At 45.2% G+C, this 17,567-nt stretch overlaps 1 protein-coding gene across 1 annotated transcript in view; it reads right to left on the bottom strand.

Annotated features, from left to right (window-relative positions):
- Positions 1–17,567, bottom strand: part of EYA2 (EYA transcriptional coactivator and phosphatase 2) — a 219,510-nt gene that overhangs the window by 132,981 nt on the left and 68,962 nt on the right. Inside the window, exons 2-4 of the mRNA XM_080684634.1 lie at positions 16,220–16,335; positions 6,530–6,575; positions 944–1,086 (exon numbers count right to left, since the gene is read on the bottom strand). Of these exons, the coding sequence (XP_080540760.1) occupies positions 944–1,086; positions 6,530–6,575; positions 16,220–16,325 (295 nt within the window). The 5' untranslated portion in view covers positions 16,326–16,335. The remainder of the gene's footprint in view (positions 1–943; positions 1,087–6,529; positions 6,576–16,219; positions 16,336–17,567) is intronic.

Here is a 17,567-nt window from a genome sequence, read left to right as displayed (position 1 = left end):
ATGACATCACTGCTCTCCTGGCTCCCCAGCTTGCTAACTGCAGATCTTGGAACTTCTCAGCCTCCGTAATCGGGTGAGCCAGTTCCTATTGTCTGTCTGTCTATCTATCTATCTATCTATCTATCTATCTATCTATCTATCTATCTAAACTATCTATTTCCATCCCATTGGTTGTGTTACTCTGGAGCATCCTGGCCAATGCGGACAGGTGAGCAGTGGATGGTGGGCCTGGTTCACTGAGTCTCTACTTCTTAGCAGTAAGGTTCTGACAGTCAAGGTCTGTAGCTCTGTTGATTTTGCCTTCCCAGCATCCAGTTCTTCTTCTGACACCATCACTGGGCCTTCCTTTAAGAGAACCATCCCTCCTACTTGTCCAATCCATAGGCTTCAGCCTCCTTATCTCTCACACCCCAACCTTCTTGCCTTGTCACATGACCCAATTTGGGCCAGTGAGGCTCAATATGGGATTCTGGTGGAAGTACTGGGAAAGATGAGTTCTCCTTCCACTGGGAGTGCTGAGCTGAAAGGATGCAAACTCAGAGTTGACAGGCACCATCTTTGCTGCCACAGGAGAAGAACCTATGTGGGAGTAAAACCAACTCAGGGGAAAACATCTGAATATGGAGTGAGATGTATTCTTCCTGACATCATTTGAGCACCTGGACCCAGCCATTCCTAATGTCAGACCCCAGGGTGTTAATCATTAAATTTACATTTTCCCCTAAGCCAGCTTGGGTTAAGTTTCTTACTCTAGCAATCAAAAGAGGCCTTGATAGAGTCTTTAGAACTTGAACCATATTTAATGTGTCTGTCCTTTTCTATCTCTAATACAAAATCAGGCTGGAATCACTTCTGATTCTGCATTTAACTGAGGCAATAGGACAGAAGAAAGATCATGATATTGGGGCCCCACCGGGAAGCAAGGGCTTTGACTGGTACTCACTGTAAGAAGGTATCCCATAGGCTTGTGCCGGAGGTGGGTAAGCTGTGTAGGGGGTGGCCTGTTGGATCCCCGTGCTGTACTGTGTCTGGCCGTAGGCTGCCATGGCCGTGGGAGGCTGGCTGGACAGGACACGTGGGCAAGGTCTGCATGGAAGGAGAGAAGATGAAATCTCCAAGCCCAGCCCAGCATCCCCTCCCCCTTTTTTGGTATCAATATCACCATTTTCCTTTGGGTATTGACTCTTTCCAGGGCAGAGACAATGGGCAAAAACTACAGCATTTCCTTTAAGATCGGGAACAAGACAGGATCATCTGCTTTCACCACTCTTATTCAACATTATTGGAAGTCCTAGCCACAGCAATCAGGCAAGAAGAAGAAATAAAAGGCATCCAAATTGAAAAGGAAGAAGTAAAACTGTCATTATTTGCAGATGACATGATACTGTATATAGAGAATCCTAAAGATTCCACCAAAAAACTACTAGAATGGATAAATGAATTCAGTAAAGTAGCAGGATACAAAATAAATAGCCAGAAATCAGATGAATTTTTATACACCAATAATGTACTATCAGAAAGGCAAACTAAGAAAACAATCCCATTTACACTTTGCATAAAAAAATACCTAGGTATACATTTAATCAAGGATGTAAAAGACCTGTACTCAGAATATTATAAGACAATGAAGAAAGAAATTGAAGATGATAAAAATAAGTGAAAGTATATACCGTGTTCATGGATAGGAAGAATTAACATCATTAAAATGTCCATACTACCCAAAATAACCGACAGATTCAAAGCAATTCCTATCAATGCTTATTTCAAAGAACTAGAACAAATGTTCCAAAAATTTATATTAAAGACCCCTAATAGCCTCAGCAATCTTGAGAAAGAAAAATAAAGTTGGTGGAATCATGTTACCTGATATCAAACTATACTAAAAGGCCAATCAAAACAGCATGGTACTGGCATAAAAACAGACATATAGATCAATGGAACAGAATAGAGAGCCCAGAAATAAACCCACACCTTTAATGGTCAATAAATATTTGACAAAAGAGGCAACAACATATAATAGGGTAAAAATAGTTTATTCAATAAATTATACTGGCACCCTAGCTGGTTTGGCTCAGTGGATAGAGCGTCGGCCTGGGGACTGAAGGGTCCTGGGTTCGATTCCAGTCAGGGGCATATGCCTGGGTTGCGGGCTTGATCCCTAGTAGGGGGCATGCACGAGGCAGCTATCGATGATTCTCTCTCATCATTGATGTTTCTATCTCTCTCTCTCCCTTTCTCTCTGTAATCAATAAAAATATTTAAAAAATGATATTGGAAAAATAGGACAGATACATGCATAAAATGAAACTAGACCACCTTCTTATACTACACATGAGAATAAATTAAAAATGGATTAGAGACTTAAATGTTAGATTTGAAACCATAAAAATCCCAGAAGAAAACAGACGGTAAAATTTTGAACATTTCTCGTAGCAATGTTTTTTCTGCTATATCTCCTTGGGTAAGGGAAACAAAAGAAAAAAACAAATGGAACTATATCAAACTAACAAGTTTTTGCACAGCAAGGGAAACCATCAACAAAATGAAAAGACAACCCACTGGATGGAAGATCATATTTGCCAATGATACATCTGATGAGGGGTTAATATCCAAAATTTATAAAGAACTTATAAAATTCAACACTAAAAATACAAACAATCTAATTAAAAAATGGGCAAAGGACCTGAATAGACACGCCTCCAAAGAGGACAACAGATGGCCAATAGACATATGAAATGATGCTCAATGTCACTAATCATCAGAAAAACGAAAATGAAAACCACAATGAGATATCATCTCACAGCTGTCAGAATGGCTACCATCAAAAAATTAACAAATAACAAGTGCTGCTGAGGATGTGGAGAAAAGGGAACCCTGGTGCACTGTTGCTGGGAATGCAGACTGGTGTAGTCACTGTGGAAAGCGTTATGGAGTTAACTCAAAAAATTAAAAAGGTAACTGCCTTATGACTCAGCAATTCTAAAGAAACTTGAAACACTAATTCAAAAAAGAATATATGCACCCCCATGTTGACTGCAATATTATTTACAATAGCCAAGATTTGGAAGCAGCCCAAATGTCCATCAGTAAATGAGTGGATAAAAAAGCTGTGGTACATTTACACAATGGAATACTACTCAGCTGTAAAAAAGAAGGAAATCTCACCTCTTTTTGTGACAGCATGGATGGACCTGGAGAGCATTATGTTGTGTGAAATAAGCCAGTCAGAGAAAGACAAGTACCATATGATTCCAGTTATATGTGGAAACGAATGAACAAAATAAACAAACAAAATAGTAACAGACTCATAGATACAGAGAACAGCTATCAGAGGGGAGGTGAGGTTTGTGGGGACTGGGTAAAAATGGTGAAGAAACCCCACCAAACCTCATAGGCACAGACAAGAGCGTGGTGATTACCAGAGGGAAAGGGGGTGTGGGAGGTAGAAGAGGGTAAAGGGGATAAATGGTGACAGGAGGAGACTTGACTTGGGGTCATAGACACACAATAAAATATACAGATGATGTATTATAGAATTGTACACCTGAAACCTATGTAATTTTATTAACCAGTGTCACCCCCATAAATTCAATAAAAAAAGAGTACAGAAACCTCAAAAAAAGTCCCTTTGGGCTTACATCAGCTGGAGTCAATTTCTGTTTCTTGCAACCATAGAGCACAAATGGATTCTGCACACCATAGTGAGTGACAGGTTCCATGAAGGGCGAGGATTTAAAGGGCTCCTTCCTAAGACATTTACACTAATAAAAGAGAAATATGCAAATTGACAGTCACTTTGTGACACCCACCAGCCAATCAGGAGTGATTATGCAAATTAACCTGACAAAGATGGAGGCAGCCCCGCCCCCCAAGCCACTCTGGGCCTCTGGGCAGCATGCATGTAGGCGCCAAGGGGCCGGGTGGGGTGGGACGCCTGCTATGAGGAGAAGGGCGGAGGGAGCTACAGGAGCAGCACTCCAGCTGGAGCAAAGACTAAAGGCGGCGGCCAGAGCGAAGGCCTGGTTCCCAGGTGCCGGAGGAAAACCGGTGCTGGCAGCCAGGGAAAGGAAGGCCTATTGCATGAATCTCGTGCAACGGGCCTCTAGTCTGTAATAAAATGATTACTACCAATTACTGAGTGCTTACCACGGCTAGGAATTGTCACTGAGGCCCAATGCGTGCATGAAATCTCATCATATGCTCATATCAACTCTCTGGGTGTGGGTGGGGGTCTTATAACCTCTTATTTTAGAGAAGAGAAAACTGAAGCTCAGAGACCTGAAGTCACAGCCAGAAAGTGGGAAATCTAGAACTTAAAACTCTGGAATCTGACTCCAGAGCGCATAGTTACACTTGGAGCCATGAAACTTTGTTGCTTCTCAATACTTTGTTGAAGCAGCAATAAATAAAGTCAAGGTGGGCTGTTCTAACAGGAAGGGGGCAAGACGGTGGCCCAGGGGCCATGTGCAGTCCATGTATCCATGGATATAATTTCTTTGGCCAGTAGTTATTTATTTGAATTCATTGCCAATATTTTAAAACTGGGAGGTTTGGTTCTCTCCCCTTCCTCCTTATTACCCACTTCTCTTGCAAAGCAGAAGCTTTGGCAAGCTGAGTCTGCACTCTGGTGTAGCACCATCAGCTGGATTTGAGTAGCAGCCACCTCTTCAGACTACCACACTCTGTCAGCAACAGTCTCCACTGGGACCACTTCATGCTGAAAACAGCTAACCATTCTCGTGCCTTTCACATGCCAGGCACTACGGTCCGAATTATTATGTGGATTGGCTCATTTAAACCTCACAACTGTGACAACCCTTGGAGGTAGTGACAAATCATATCCCCATTTTCCAGATAAGAAAACAGGCAAAGAGAGACTAAGCAATGTACTAAAGGAACCCACAGCTGATACAGAATTTGAACCCTGCTGGCAGGGCCATGGCCTTAATTACTGCGCTATGCCCCCTCACCCTTCAGTTACATACCTGGACACCACAGCCATGTGTACTTGACATCCCGTATCTAACTATTCTAACCGGCATGTTTGCCAGTAAATGTTAATGAGATTCCCCAATCTGTATCTAATTCTATTTTGGTTACATCGCTTTAAAGAAAACCTGTTTGGTTCCAGAGTCCCTCCTACATAGGAAGCCTCATGGCAGGTGTGAGACGGATGCAATACTTCATGCAATGATAAAAAGATGTTCTCGTGTCTTTCTTTTTGATTACTCCTGTGATAGAGGGTTGGGGAAGTGGTTCCAAAATGTATAAGAAACTCATTTGAACTGGAGACGCCAGAACCAATACGAGAAGGCGTTTGACCAGCCAATATTTTCTTTCTGGGAGGTGCCTGGAAATGCACCCAGTTGGTTGGGACCTAGCAGTGAACCTTATCGGAAATGTTCCCAATGGACAGCTGTCCTTAGAAGTAGAAAGTGGAAATCTGAGATGATCAACTCCTGCTTCCCATCAAAACCAATTTACCCCACTCGGATTAAACTGGGGCTGAAATGAAAACCTGGAGAAAAGATGAGGGAGCTCTCTAATCCTGAGGCCATAAAATAAGCTAGGAAGATTTAACAGACCTCGGTTGCTACTAACAACCCCCAAAACATCTGGAGGGAGAGGAAGGTTGGGAAAGGTGCTCCTTAGAAATAGCTTCTCCAGGGTTGTCAAGGGAGGAGCACGTCCAGATAAGGAGTTGCTGGCCATCCCACAGGCCAAACCCAGGGGGCTCCCCAGGGCAGATCACTGAGTGCCCTGGTAAGCTGTGTCCCTCCCTAAGCTCCCTCTGCCCAGCACACATCTCCCGTGGAGTGTTTCTGCAGCTGGCATGCAGTGTTGAGATTTCTGATTTACTGGCCTGTCTCCCCACTGGATTGGAAGCCTTCTGAGGCAGGGACCTCCGAGACTCCAGGGCTGTGTATGGGATTTGGTACCGAAGTGTGTTGGGTGAATGTTGGAGCAGGAAGGAGGGTGAGGGAGGGAGATGAAGAGAAGAAAGGAAAGAGAAAAGGATGGGGAGGGGATAGGGAAGGAGGGGAGGGAGGAAGGGAGAGAGGGAGGGAGAGAGAGAAGGCCAAAGAGAGGAGGGAGAGAGAGAAAGCAGTGAAAGAGAAAAGAAGAGGAAAGGAAAAAGGAAAAAAGAGAGACAAGGAAGAAGGGAGGAAGGAACTGAGAAAGAGTCTATGCATAGGAAAGGAGAGAAGAAAGGAAAAACTGAAAAATGAACAAAGAAAGATAAAAAAACCCACAACAGCTAACACTGAAACACTGTTCCAAGCCTCCTTCTAAGCGCTTTTTACATTTTAGCTCATTTCATGGGACAGGCATCATGACTGTCTCTCTTTTCCAGATGGTGAGACTGAGGCCCGGGGAGGTGTGTCCTTTGCTCAAGGTCGCTCAGCTAGTAAGTGCTGGCCTTGCAATTCCTCTCCAGGGAGTCTGGCTCTAGGTATCTGTCCTCCAAGAAAGAAAAAGGCAGAGGGTGTGAGGAGACAAGGCAAAGAGCCAAGGCAAGGGTACTCACCTTGCCAAGAGCTGGGACACACGTGGAAGGGCCGATGCGGTGATGCCTGGAGGGGAAAAGACAAAATGGAAGGGCTTTAGCGACCAGAGTGGTGTCCCACAGCAGTTTTGACTTCAGATGCCACTTAAGTGGGGAGAAACTTAGAGAGTTGCTGCCTGGGACTTTCTCAACCACAGTAGCTTATGTGAGGCACATCTTAGCACTCTCCTTGAAAGCCCCTTCTGGGAGAGCTCTGTCTCTAGCACTGATTGAAGGACTACAGAGAATGACAGCACCTCAAAACATCAGCGTGGGATCCATCCTCCCACCCATTGCACAGGGAGAAACTGAGGCCACAGGGACAGAAAGAAGGTGCTTGACCAGGTCATATGACTAGATAGCGGCACAACTGGGACCTGAACTTGGTTTCCTGACTCTCAATATCCATTTCCCTTCTTCCGGTGACATCACGTTGATGTTCCTCCTTTCCTTCCCCAGTTTCAGCCCATGGGGTTCAGGTAGGGCTGGCCTCAGCATGGAGGGGAAGGCACCTCTCAGATCATCTCCTAGGCTCCAGCGAGGGTATGCAGCAGGGAGATGGCAGTGGCCTGGGCTCCTGACTCATCCAAATCTCTGGGCACACAGCATCCAATCATCAGTGGCAGACAATAAGAGAAGGTGACAGAAAGGTGCTAGAACTAAGCAAGGAGAGATGTTTGCAAGAGGATAATTTTACAAATGGACAGTTCAACTCTATGTCATCTTTCATAGCACAACTCAGTGTCCTCACTGTGAGGCCCTGGAAAATCCTAGATATCATGTCTATTGATGGCGCCAACCTGCCAATGCACACTCTTTGATGTGTAGGGCAGTGGCTCTGAGCCTGGGCCTGATCCTGTCCCAGTCCCTGAGCTGGAGGCTAGAAGACCAACCTGCAATTCCAACTCTACCACGAGTAGCAGAGACTTTGGGCAGGCTGCCTAGAGTCTCTGGACCTCAGTTCCTCCTGTGAAACGGGGGAAAATCTTTATCTGACAAGGATGCGTGAGAATTAAATGAGAAGATGACGATGATATCCATCATTGACCCAGGGCTTGTGATGTGCCAAGCTCTCCTCTAAATACGTTATCTGGATTAATTATTTTAATCCTCATCATCACCCCATGAGCAGGGTTCTAGTCACATCCTTCTGTTACAGATGAAGACCTGGAGGCACAGAGAGTTACTCACCCAAGGCCACACATGTCATACAGTGCAGATCTGTGATCTGAACCTGGGTGGTCTGGCTCTGGAGTCGGTCTTTGCAACCAGGACACTGCAGCCCACAGTGATGGTCAGCATACTAAGAGCAGCTCTCACCCACTGAGAAGCTCACTACATGCCAGGCCCCAAGTTCACTGCCTGTATGCATGATCTCATTTAGTCCTCACATGGTACAAGGCAGGCAATGGCATTCTCCCCCGTGTACAGATGGAGGAACTGGGGAGTGAGGGGAACATGCAAATCAAGCCAAACAACCTATGGGCATGGGACCTGGGACTTGAACCCAAGGGTTATTTCACTGCCAGGTAATTTCTCCTAATCACCAGATGAGTTAAATTATGAGTTAAAAACCACTGGGGTGAGGGTGGGGTCCTGAAGTCCATTTAGAGAGCTACAACTAGAATTAAAGAATAAAAGAGACAATATCAGTGTGGAACACTCATAGTAATAAGGAAATGTGTGAAGCTTTTGTTCCAGCTATAGAGATGAGAATGTGTTGTGTGTATGTGTGTGGATACAGAATGGCAGTGTCAAAAACAGATTTCTTATTATGTGTCGTATTAAAAGAAAAGTTGGAGCAGTCTAATATCAAGGGAAGCCCCTGGCGCACAGTAGGTGCTCATTCAATGCTAATTTCCCTACTCCGGGTTTACTGCTCTGGGCAGGGCCTCCCACACCTCCTTCCTCATCCCCCCTCAGGACTAGAGAATGAACTGTCTCATTCTGAAGCAGCCACAGTCTCATTATTGGTAAAAGCCTATGATTTGAGTGTGTTAGGTACATAAGTTACTGAATTAAACATTTTTAATATGTTTTCTTTAATAAATATGTAAATATTCACATAAACCTGAATCTATGAAAACATTCCTATGGGCTGGGATCAACGTGGCAGCCAATAAATCTGAAGCGAGAGTCTTTGCCCCACAACCGTTCTGCCATGATTTGCATGTTCCCCTCACTTGGCTTCCTCTGTTCCTCTGAACTGTAGAGAGATCTGCCTTCCTCCCTCCTCTCCTGCTGTGTAACCCTCTCCCATTCCCACCCTTGCAACCCTGGGAAAACTGTGCAAGCCAGACACAAGTATTCGGGAAGTGTAAAGATGGTGTGGGATGTGTTAACGAGTCTCTCCATGATGCCAAAGTGTTATAGACTCTGGCAGAGGGTGTGAGGGGGGGCAAGTGTGCCGCGCCAGCATGGCCAGGTTCGATGAGCCTGAGGAGGGGCGGTGAAGGATTAAAGAAGACAGACAAGAGAATACAGCTGGGGCTAGGTGGGATCACTGTGCCTGGAAGAGGAAACAGTGACCCAGCCTGCAAGCCAAAGCTTTATTTTATAGTCAGAGCACACAAAGCAAAACAAGGGGAGTGGTCAACATGTTTACAATGTTCTTGTGAGTTTCCCCTTGTTTTGGCAGCACTTGCTGCACCTCCCACAGCCCAATAGCTACCTAGGAAGGAACTAGGGAAGACTAGAAGGTCAAGCTTAATTATGCTACCAGGGCTCTGCCCTCCAAGCTGGGACTTGTTTGTGGCCCTGCCACAGGTCAGTCCTATGCTTGGCCCTATAGCCCCTCCCTACAGGCAAGCATTCTGGCAATCTAGGGGAGTGGTCACATGGCTCATGGTCACCCCATCGTATACATGGGGCTGTGAACACAAGGGGCAGATAAGCCTCTGACTCCTCTCTTCAAGTGAGCCCCAGGCATCTTTGGGGTGGTGAGGACAACCACATTCAGCAGCAGCAGCTCCTTTGATATTTGTGGGGTCTGGTGCCTAGTAGATGGAGATGGACTTCCTAGTGATCACAACTTCCTGCTCTTAACCTTGTCAGTGTCATTGAACTTGCCATGATGGGCGAGGGTGAGGTCAAGGGAGGAGTCATTGATGGCAACTCCTATCCACGTTGCCAGTGGTGGAAGCAGCCCTGGTGGCTGACTCACCAGAGCCACATCTGTTGACTCCATGCTCCACCGTGTGTCTCAGAGGGAGTGGCTGGCACATCAAATGGGGCAGGCAGCTCTCAAGTGGAGAGGGGCAGAGAGCCTCCTCCATTTACTTCTAAATTTAAAACTCTAAGCCTGCTCCTCCTCCCCAGCTTCCCATGGGTGAAGGGAGAAAGATGAACTCAACAGATGGGCAGAGCCTCTGGGATGAACTCATTCATTCATTCATTCATTGCCCATCAGGTACCAGGCTTATGCTAAGAATGGGGTTCCAGTAGTGAACAAAAGCAGTCAGGGTCCTGCCCTCATGAACCCTCCTGCTGAGCAGAGAGATGGGTGGCAAACACAAATTACATCAATAAGTACTTCATTATAATTATAACAAGGTACAAGGCGGAAAGTGGATGGTGTAGAGCAGTGGTCGGCAAACTCATTAGTCAACAGAGTCAAATATCAACAGTACGATGATTGAAATTTCTTTTGAGAGCCAAATTTTTTAAACTTAAACTTCTTCTAACGCCACTTCTTCAAAACAGACTCGCCCAGGCCGTGGTATTTTGTGGAAGAGCCACACTCAAGGGGCCAAAGAGCCGCATGTGGCTTGCGAGCCGCAGTTTGCCGACCACTGGTGTAGAGCATTGCACCTGGAACCTTAATGGCACAGCACTGGCCTGGGGATCTTGCTAAAATGCAGACTCTGCGTCTGCAGGGCAAGGAAGCTCCCAGGTGCTGCTGACGCAGCAGGCCCAGGAGCCACACTCTGAGTAGAAGAGTCTAGACCTGTGGTCGGCAAACTGTGGCTCGCAAGCCACATGCGGCTCTTTGGCCCCTTGAGTGTGGCTCTTCCACAAAATACCATGGCCTGGGTGAGTCTATTTTAAAGAAGTGGCGTTAGAAGAAGTTTAAGTTTAAAAAATTTGGCTCTCAAAAGAAATTTCAATCGTTGTACTGTTGATATTTGGCTCTGTTGACTAATGAGTTTGCTGACCACTGGTCTAGACCGTGAGCTAATAAAGAACTGCAAATTACAAAACGGTATCACAATTCTGGGTTAATAAAAATAAATCTCCATTCCTGAAGTTACAAACTCAAATGCATATTGGGACCAAGAAGGTAATATAAATGAGCAAAGTCAAGATCCAACTTTAATATGAGGAAACTAAAGCTGGGGTCTGTGTGTGTAAGTGCACACTTATGTGTGACTGTGTGTGTATGTGATTGTGTGAAGTAACTTGCCCACATTGTTCATTCATTCATGCACTCAACAAATGTTTATTATGCACCTACTGTGGGCTAGATCTGCAATTCAAATCTCAGCATTTGTTAACTTAATATTCCTTCTGAAGAAAGCATGTGGACAAGAAGGGGTCAGATCCAAATTCAAATCCTATTCTGCTTCAATTAAACTGTGTGACTTTATGCCTGTGACCTTCTCTCTCTAAGCCTCGGTTTCTACATCTGCAAAATGGGGCAACATCTCATTCCCGCACAGCTGCTGCAAAGATTACACAGGCACGTACCTACCAAATGGTAACTGCTCAACGTGCAGCAGCTATTATTAGCTTTCCAGTCTCCTGGGGCCCTCGCTTAAGCCATTTAAATCCAGGAGCCCAATTTGAATGTTCACACTTTTTTCTTTTTTTTTTTTTTTTTTTACTTCTCACTGGCAGGATTAAGAAGCTAATGATTCTGAAAGCAGCAATCACTATTAAGATGTCTAACTGGCCCCCAGGGGTTGCTTCTAACTGATCTCCGAGAGATGAGATAATTTCTAGTGAGATGTTCTGAAGCAGGTCTTTGCCATAAAAGGTGCCTGTCTATAACTGTATCAGCTCATTTCCTCCATGTGGGTGGTATAAATTGCTCCCGGACCAGGGACAGGGACAGTAGGAGGGAGCACTGTATTAGGAGTTCAGAAGTGAGTACCCCAACTTTGACTTGCATTGAGTGACCATGTGACAGTGAAGAAGTCATTTGTCCATCTCGGGGCTGTTCCAGAGGACTGAAAGGCATGAAGCCAGAGTATCCCAGAGTGTGGGGATTTGAGGGGCTATGCATATACACCCTTTTCTATTTAAATCATCACAGACTTATTTTAATGAGTATGAGAATCATAACAAGTCTATCAGAGTTGTAACTTTTCATTTCCGGAACTGGCCTTAAGTCAACCTTTTAAAATGAATTTATTGAAAGGGAGTTGTTTTAAAGAAAAATGAGTAAGCAAGTGACAGTATGACTATATGGTAGAGAAAGTGGCTTGAGAATGTGTGAAGTTTGTGAGATGCCACCGTAAGTAAAAGTCCTTTACCCATGGAGGGCATTAGGTAATTCATAATACTCAGTGCCCTTTTTAAAAAAGAGGGGATTAGTAATTTTTTTTTAACACTAAACTAATTCTGTTCTGTGCCAGCAGGGGTCATTCTGGGTGCCAACTCACCCAGGAAGCCAGTTGAGATAGAGATGGGAAAGGTGAAGGTGACCTGTGGCTGCCCAGGTGAGGATCTGTGCAAAGCTCTGGGCAGCTCAGTCGGGCTTGGGTGGAATGCACAAAGCCTGCCAGCCCCAGGCTGGAACCGGTGAGACTGAAACTCACAATCAGACCTTGCCAGGCCCAGGGCAGAGGAGTTGCGTTGCAGGAAGTCTGAGAGAAGATGACAGCCCAGCTTGTTCCATAGGGTGGTGGTTTCGCCTCTCCAAGGAAACACTTAAAGAGATTATAGCCTTGGCTTTTGCAAAATGTATCTGCATTTTTAAAAAAGATATTTTTATTGATTTCAGAAAGGAAGGGAGAGGGAGAGGGAGAGAGAGAGAGAGAAACATCAATGATGAGAGAGAATCATTGATTGGCTGTCTCCTGCATGCCCCTCACTGGAGATGGAGCCCGCAACCTGGGCATGTGCCCTGACCGGGAATCAAACCATGATCTCCTGGTCATAGGTCAACACTCAACCACTGAGCCACACTGACTGGGCTGTATCTGCATTTTAAAAGAAAAAATTTTCTCTATTCAACTTTACTTTCTTAGTTCTGTAACTTCCCTGCCACCCTTCTTCTAGAAGATGGAATACGATTCAAATCCAATTTTCCCTTGAATGGTAATGAAGGATAGCTAATATTTCTCAAGAGGTTCCAACTGGTCAGGCACTGTGCTAAAGGATTGCATGGCTCTTATCTCTTTTATTCCCACAACAATCCAATGAGGAAGTTATATTATCTGTACTTTACACACCTGGAAAATGAGGTTGGGGAAGTAAAGGAAACTTTACTAAGGGTTCAAAGCCAATATCAACCTGAAGTTATCTGTGATTCCTCAAGACTGTTCTGTATTCATCCATGCACTTGCCCATCCTTCCATCCCATCCATCCATTTTCCATTCAGCTATTCATTTATCCATCCATCCACCCACTCATCTATCCACCTATCCATCCATCCATCCATCCATCCATCCATCCATCCATCCATCCACCCACCCACCCACCCACCCACTGACCTGTCCATCCATCCACACATCTATCTATGCACCCCCCACCATAAATAATTTTGGGGCATCTACCATGAGCCAGGCACTGAGCTATGTAGTCATTTGGAACAGAAATGTAAATACATAAATAGAAATTAAAAATTGTCTTTGTCTTGGAGGAATTTAGCATCTAGAACAACAGTTCCCAACCCTGGGTGCACAATAAACTCATTTGGAGAGCTTTAAAAAATCCTATTGTTTAGGTCACACTTCTGACCAATTAGACTCTCTGAGGATAGGATCTGGACATTAGCATTAATTTTTTTTTTTTTAACTTCCCAAGGGACTCCAATGTGTAGCCAGATTTAAAACCAGCACTGGGGGGACTCTTCCCCCTTCCCACGTGGGAGTCAGTTCAGGGGCCCTTTTTCCCCCTCCCTACTTGGGAGTCCATTCTGTGGGACTCTTCCCCCTCCCTACGTGGGAGTCTGTACTTGTACTTCAATAAATCTCCATCTTTGCAATACCAAAAAAACAAAACAAAACAAAACAAAAAAACAACAAACAAAAAACAAAAAAAAAAAACAGCACTGGAACCTGGTCCTTAGATTGTGGTCACTGGACCAGCAGCATCAGCTTACCTGGGACTTGTTAGAAATGCAAATTCTCAGAGTCAACTGCCCAAACCTTTATAGAATCAGAAATGCTAGGGGTGGGGCTCTGCGATGTGTGTGCTAACAGAACTTCCAAGGTGATTTGATACACAAGAGGATTTGAGAACCACCAGCTAGCACCTTGCTACTCAGAGTGCGGGTGGACCAAGCATTACCTGGGAGCTTGTTAGAAATGCAGACTCTTAGGCTGGATCAGAATCTGCGGTTCAACAAGGTCCCCAGGTGATTCTCTGCACATTAAATATCAATGACTGAGTGAAGAAGTGGGGACTCTGGAGCCGAAGTGCCTGGGTTTGATTGCTGGCCCTACTACTACCTGTGCAACTTTAAGCTGGTTACTTAACTTTACCATGCCTCAGCTTCCGCACCTGAAAAGCGGGATCCTAGCCTAACAGGAGAGTGATATTACATGAGAAACAGTCAGTGTACTCCTGACGGAACAGACTTGGGAGTCAGACTAACCAGGTTCCATTGTGGCCATCGCTAAGCTGAGCCCTCTGACCAAGCTGCATAATGACCCCGTGCTGCAGTTTCCCCTTGCGTAAAGGGAGGTTAGTAAGTCTCCACCTCTCAGAGTTGTGGGGATTGAGTGCGTTCAGACATTAACGTCGGGCACATGGCCCAGTGTTCGCTCCAATGGTGACAGAGGAGGAGGAGAATTAATCTAGATTTACATTGCTCTGAGTACAGAGTATGTGCTCACAAAAGTTAAAGACACAAGGTAGGGACTCACCTATGGGACAACTGCCCCAGGCTCCCACTGTGGCAGCCAGGCCTGGGGTCTCTAAAGCAGTCAGCATTTCAAGAGAAACTGGAAATCCAGATTTTCATCTGAACTGTCCCAAGTTTTATAACTTTTATTTAAAACATGGTGTAACCACCCCAACCCCCCTCACACACACACACACACAAACAAAAACGGTATGCCTGAAGGTCAGACTGGGCTGTGAGTTGCCAGTTTGCAACCTGCAACTGTGGCTTTGAACTCACTGTGGTAATTGGAAATCAGAGGACAATGACAATGGAATAATAAGTTAAACCATTGTACCACGCCCCCAAGCTGGGCCAGGCACTTTGTATAATATTACTTCATTTAATCTTGCAGTAAGCACCCTGTGAAGTGGGTCATGATTATGCCCCCATTTGACAGAAAATTGAGAAAACTGAGGCACAGAAAAGCTCAATAATTTGTCTAAGACCATTGGGCGGGTTGGCAGTAGAGCTGGGACTCAGACTTGGGTCTTCCTTACTCGCAGCCTATGCCTTGTCCCATCTCTGCTGGCTCTGAAATGAAGATGATCTTAAGGTAACTTGTGCCTCTCTCTATAGAAAGAAAAGGATGACTGACTTTGAATGGGGCTCAATACATCTTCTCAAATTCTGTAAGAGCCCAAGGGCTTTACACGCACGCTCCTAAGTGCCAGGGAGAACGAGGTGGTGTTCTCTGCCCTGTGGTTTGGGCATGATAGCCCAGCCCCTGTTGGTGGCACTCAGAGAAGGGTTGTTCCAGCTTCATTACCGGCATGGAAAGGAAATGTCATAATCTTGGTGACATCAATAATGACTCCCAGAAGCCTGGAGTTGCTTAAAAGCAAATTCCTTGTGACATTATATTACAACTAGAGACACATCTGGTTTTCCACAACAGTTACATAGCATTTGTGCCCCATGAGCTGGCATCAAACCCAGATGGTGAAGGAGAGACAGCCGGGGGTCCCAGAGTACCGGCAGCGAATCCCACAGCTGGTCCAATAAAGGGTTAAGCCCAATGGTAAACAGAATAGCTTAATGCCTTTTGTTAACTCCAGCTCTGCCAGGAAGGCTGACAGATCCCCAACAAGCAAACAATAGCTGGAATTGTTCTAGTGAAAACTCGTCTGGCTGCATCATTTGCCAATAATTTTAAAAACAGCGTAACTCTCCTCTGCTTCCTTGACTTCAACCCGACCTGAAAGCAAAAGGTGGATGGGTTCCTGTCCCAACACCAACCCCCTTTAGACAAGACGCCTGCTTGGATGCCACGATGGCAGGAGGGCGCGGAAGGACAGAGGGGAGACCAGGCCGGCCCTGGAACACACCCAAAACTGGCTACATCTGGGGAGGTGTCAGCAATTCTTGGAATTGGAGACCAAGACAGGAAGTTCAGAGCACGAATGAACACACTTTCCCCGCCAATGACTAGACAGAATTGTCAGCAACGTACGCTAAAGTTTTGGTCCAGAGGCAACAATCTAAATGACCGGAGGAGAAATTGTTATAACGACGGTACTTGCGAAAGGATGGGTGTCTAAGTCCGATAGCCCCTTACTATATTCCGCCGGGTGGGCAGGGACCACCTCCGGTCCACCACAGCTCATGCCAGGAGGCCTACCTTCTGTGCCACTCAGAGTCCGGACATCGGCGTCAGCAGTAAGCTTCAGTTTACCCACACAGGTGCTGTTTACAGTAAGACTGGGTGAGAGCACTAGTTCTAGCATTTCCTTGTACCTGAAAGACAACAAAGGGAAATGTAATTTATTCATCAATTATGCATGCTTACTAATGATTTCTCTTTCTTTCCCTAAGAGTATAAATATGAAAGCTGATTACCTAAACCCAGCCGTCTTATAAATTCTACATAATAAAAATTCACTAAACTTTTCATCAGAGGGAAATGAGGCATTGAAATGAAGTACTTGCTTCCCTCGGGAGAATACGCCCACTTGATTAAAACTTTCCCCTCCTTCCTACTATATTTTGCCATTAGAAAAGTTATAGTTTGGTCTCTTTCAAATGTCATGTGAATGAGCTGGAGTGAGCCAGGGAGACTTGTTGGGAGAGGAAGGGAGAAATGGTAGGGAGAGAGTGTTTGAATTTAGATTCCTCAAAGCCAGAGATGTGGGGAGAAGTCCGAGTGACTGTAGTTAAGAGGGGAAACGGATAAGGTATTCCACGGTGTGACTTGCTCAGATGGAGAAAGGCTCCGAAGGCATCACTGATATTTAAGTCGCTCTAGGGGGCAAAACTCACAGCCCATCACTGTGGTCCCTCCCCAGAAAGAATACACTAGCTCCTGAATTACTCACAATTTTGATAAAATGTGAACGGAGGCAGGGACAAGTCTGCTGGGCTGTTTGATTGAAAACTTTTCCAACCCTTGCACTATGTCAGTACTTATTCCTCCCAAATTCCTACCCACTGTGGTTAGGAAATGAGGTTTCCGGTTCATGAGCACAACATTGTACATGGCAGTTAGCAAAGGAATCAACTACAACCAGCAACGTTTGGCACTGATTCAAGTTGTCCTCAGAGAAAGGCTAAGTTTACTGACTGCACATCCGTATCCAAGGTCAGGATCTGATATCATTGTGTTAATAAACACCACGTACTGACTGAAGGCGAAGTGGTTATGAACTCAGATTTCTTCATGAAAAGGTTGTGGGTTCAAATTCCAGCGTCACTACTCCCTAGCCAGAGCAAGTGACCAAACTGCTTTAAGTCAAAAGTGTTCTCACCTGGACAGTGGGGATTATCAAAGTACCTCCTTGATGAGGTCATGGTGAGATGGAAAGAGATGATACATGTAAAGAAAGGACTTCGCAGTGGCAACCTAAATGCCCATGAATAACCAGGCAGTATGCTCACATAATGGAATACAACACAGCTGTGCAAAAAAGCTGAATGAAGCTCCACATAGCACAACAGACAGATTGCCAGGCAAAGTACTGAGCAAAGAGGTA

Source organism: Plecotus auritus (assembly GCF_963455305.1).
Source record: "Plecotus auritus genome assembly, chromosome: 8".
Lineage (NCBI taxonomy): Eukaryota > Metazoa > Chordata > Mammalia > Chiroptera > Vespertilionidae > Plecotus > Plecotus auritus.
This window is presented reverse-complemented; position numbering and strand designations above follow the sequence as displayed.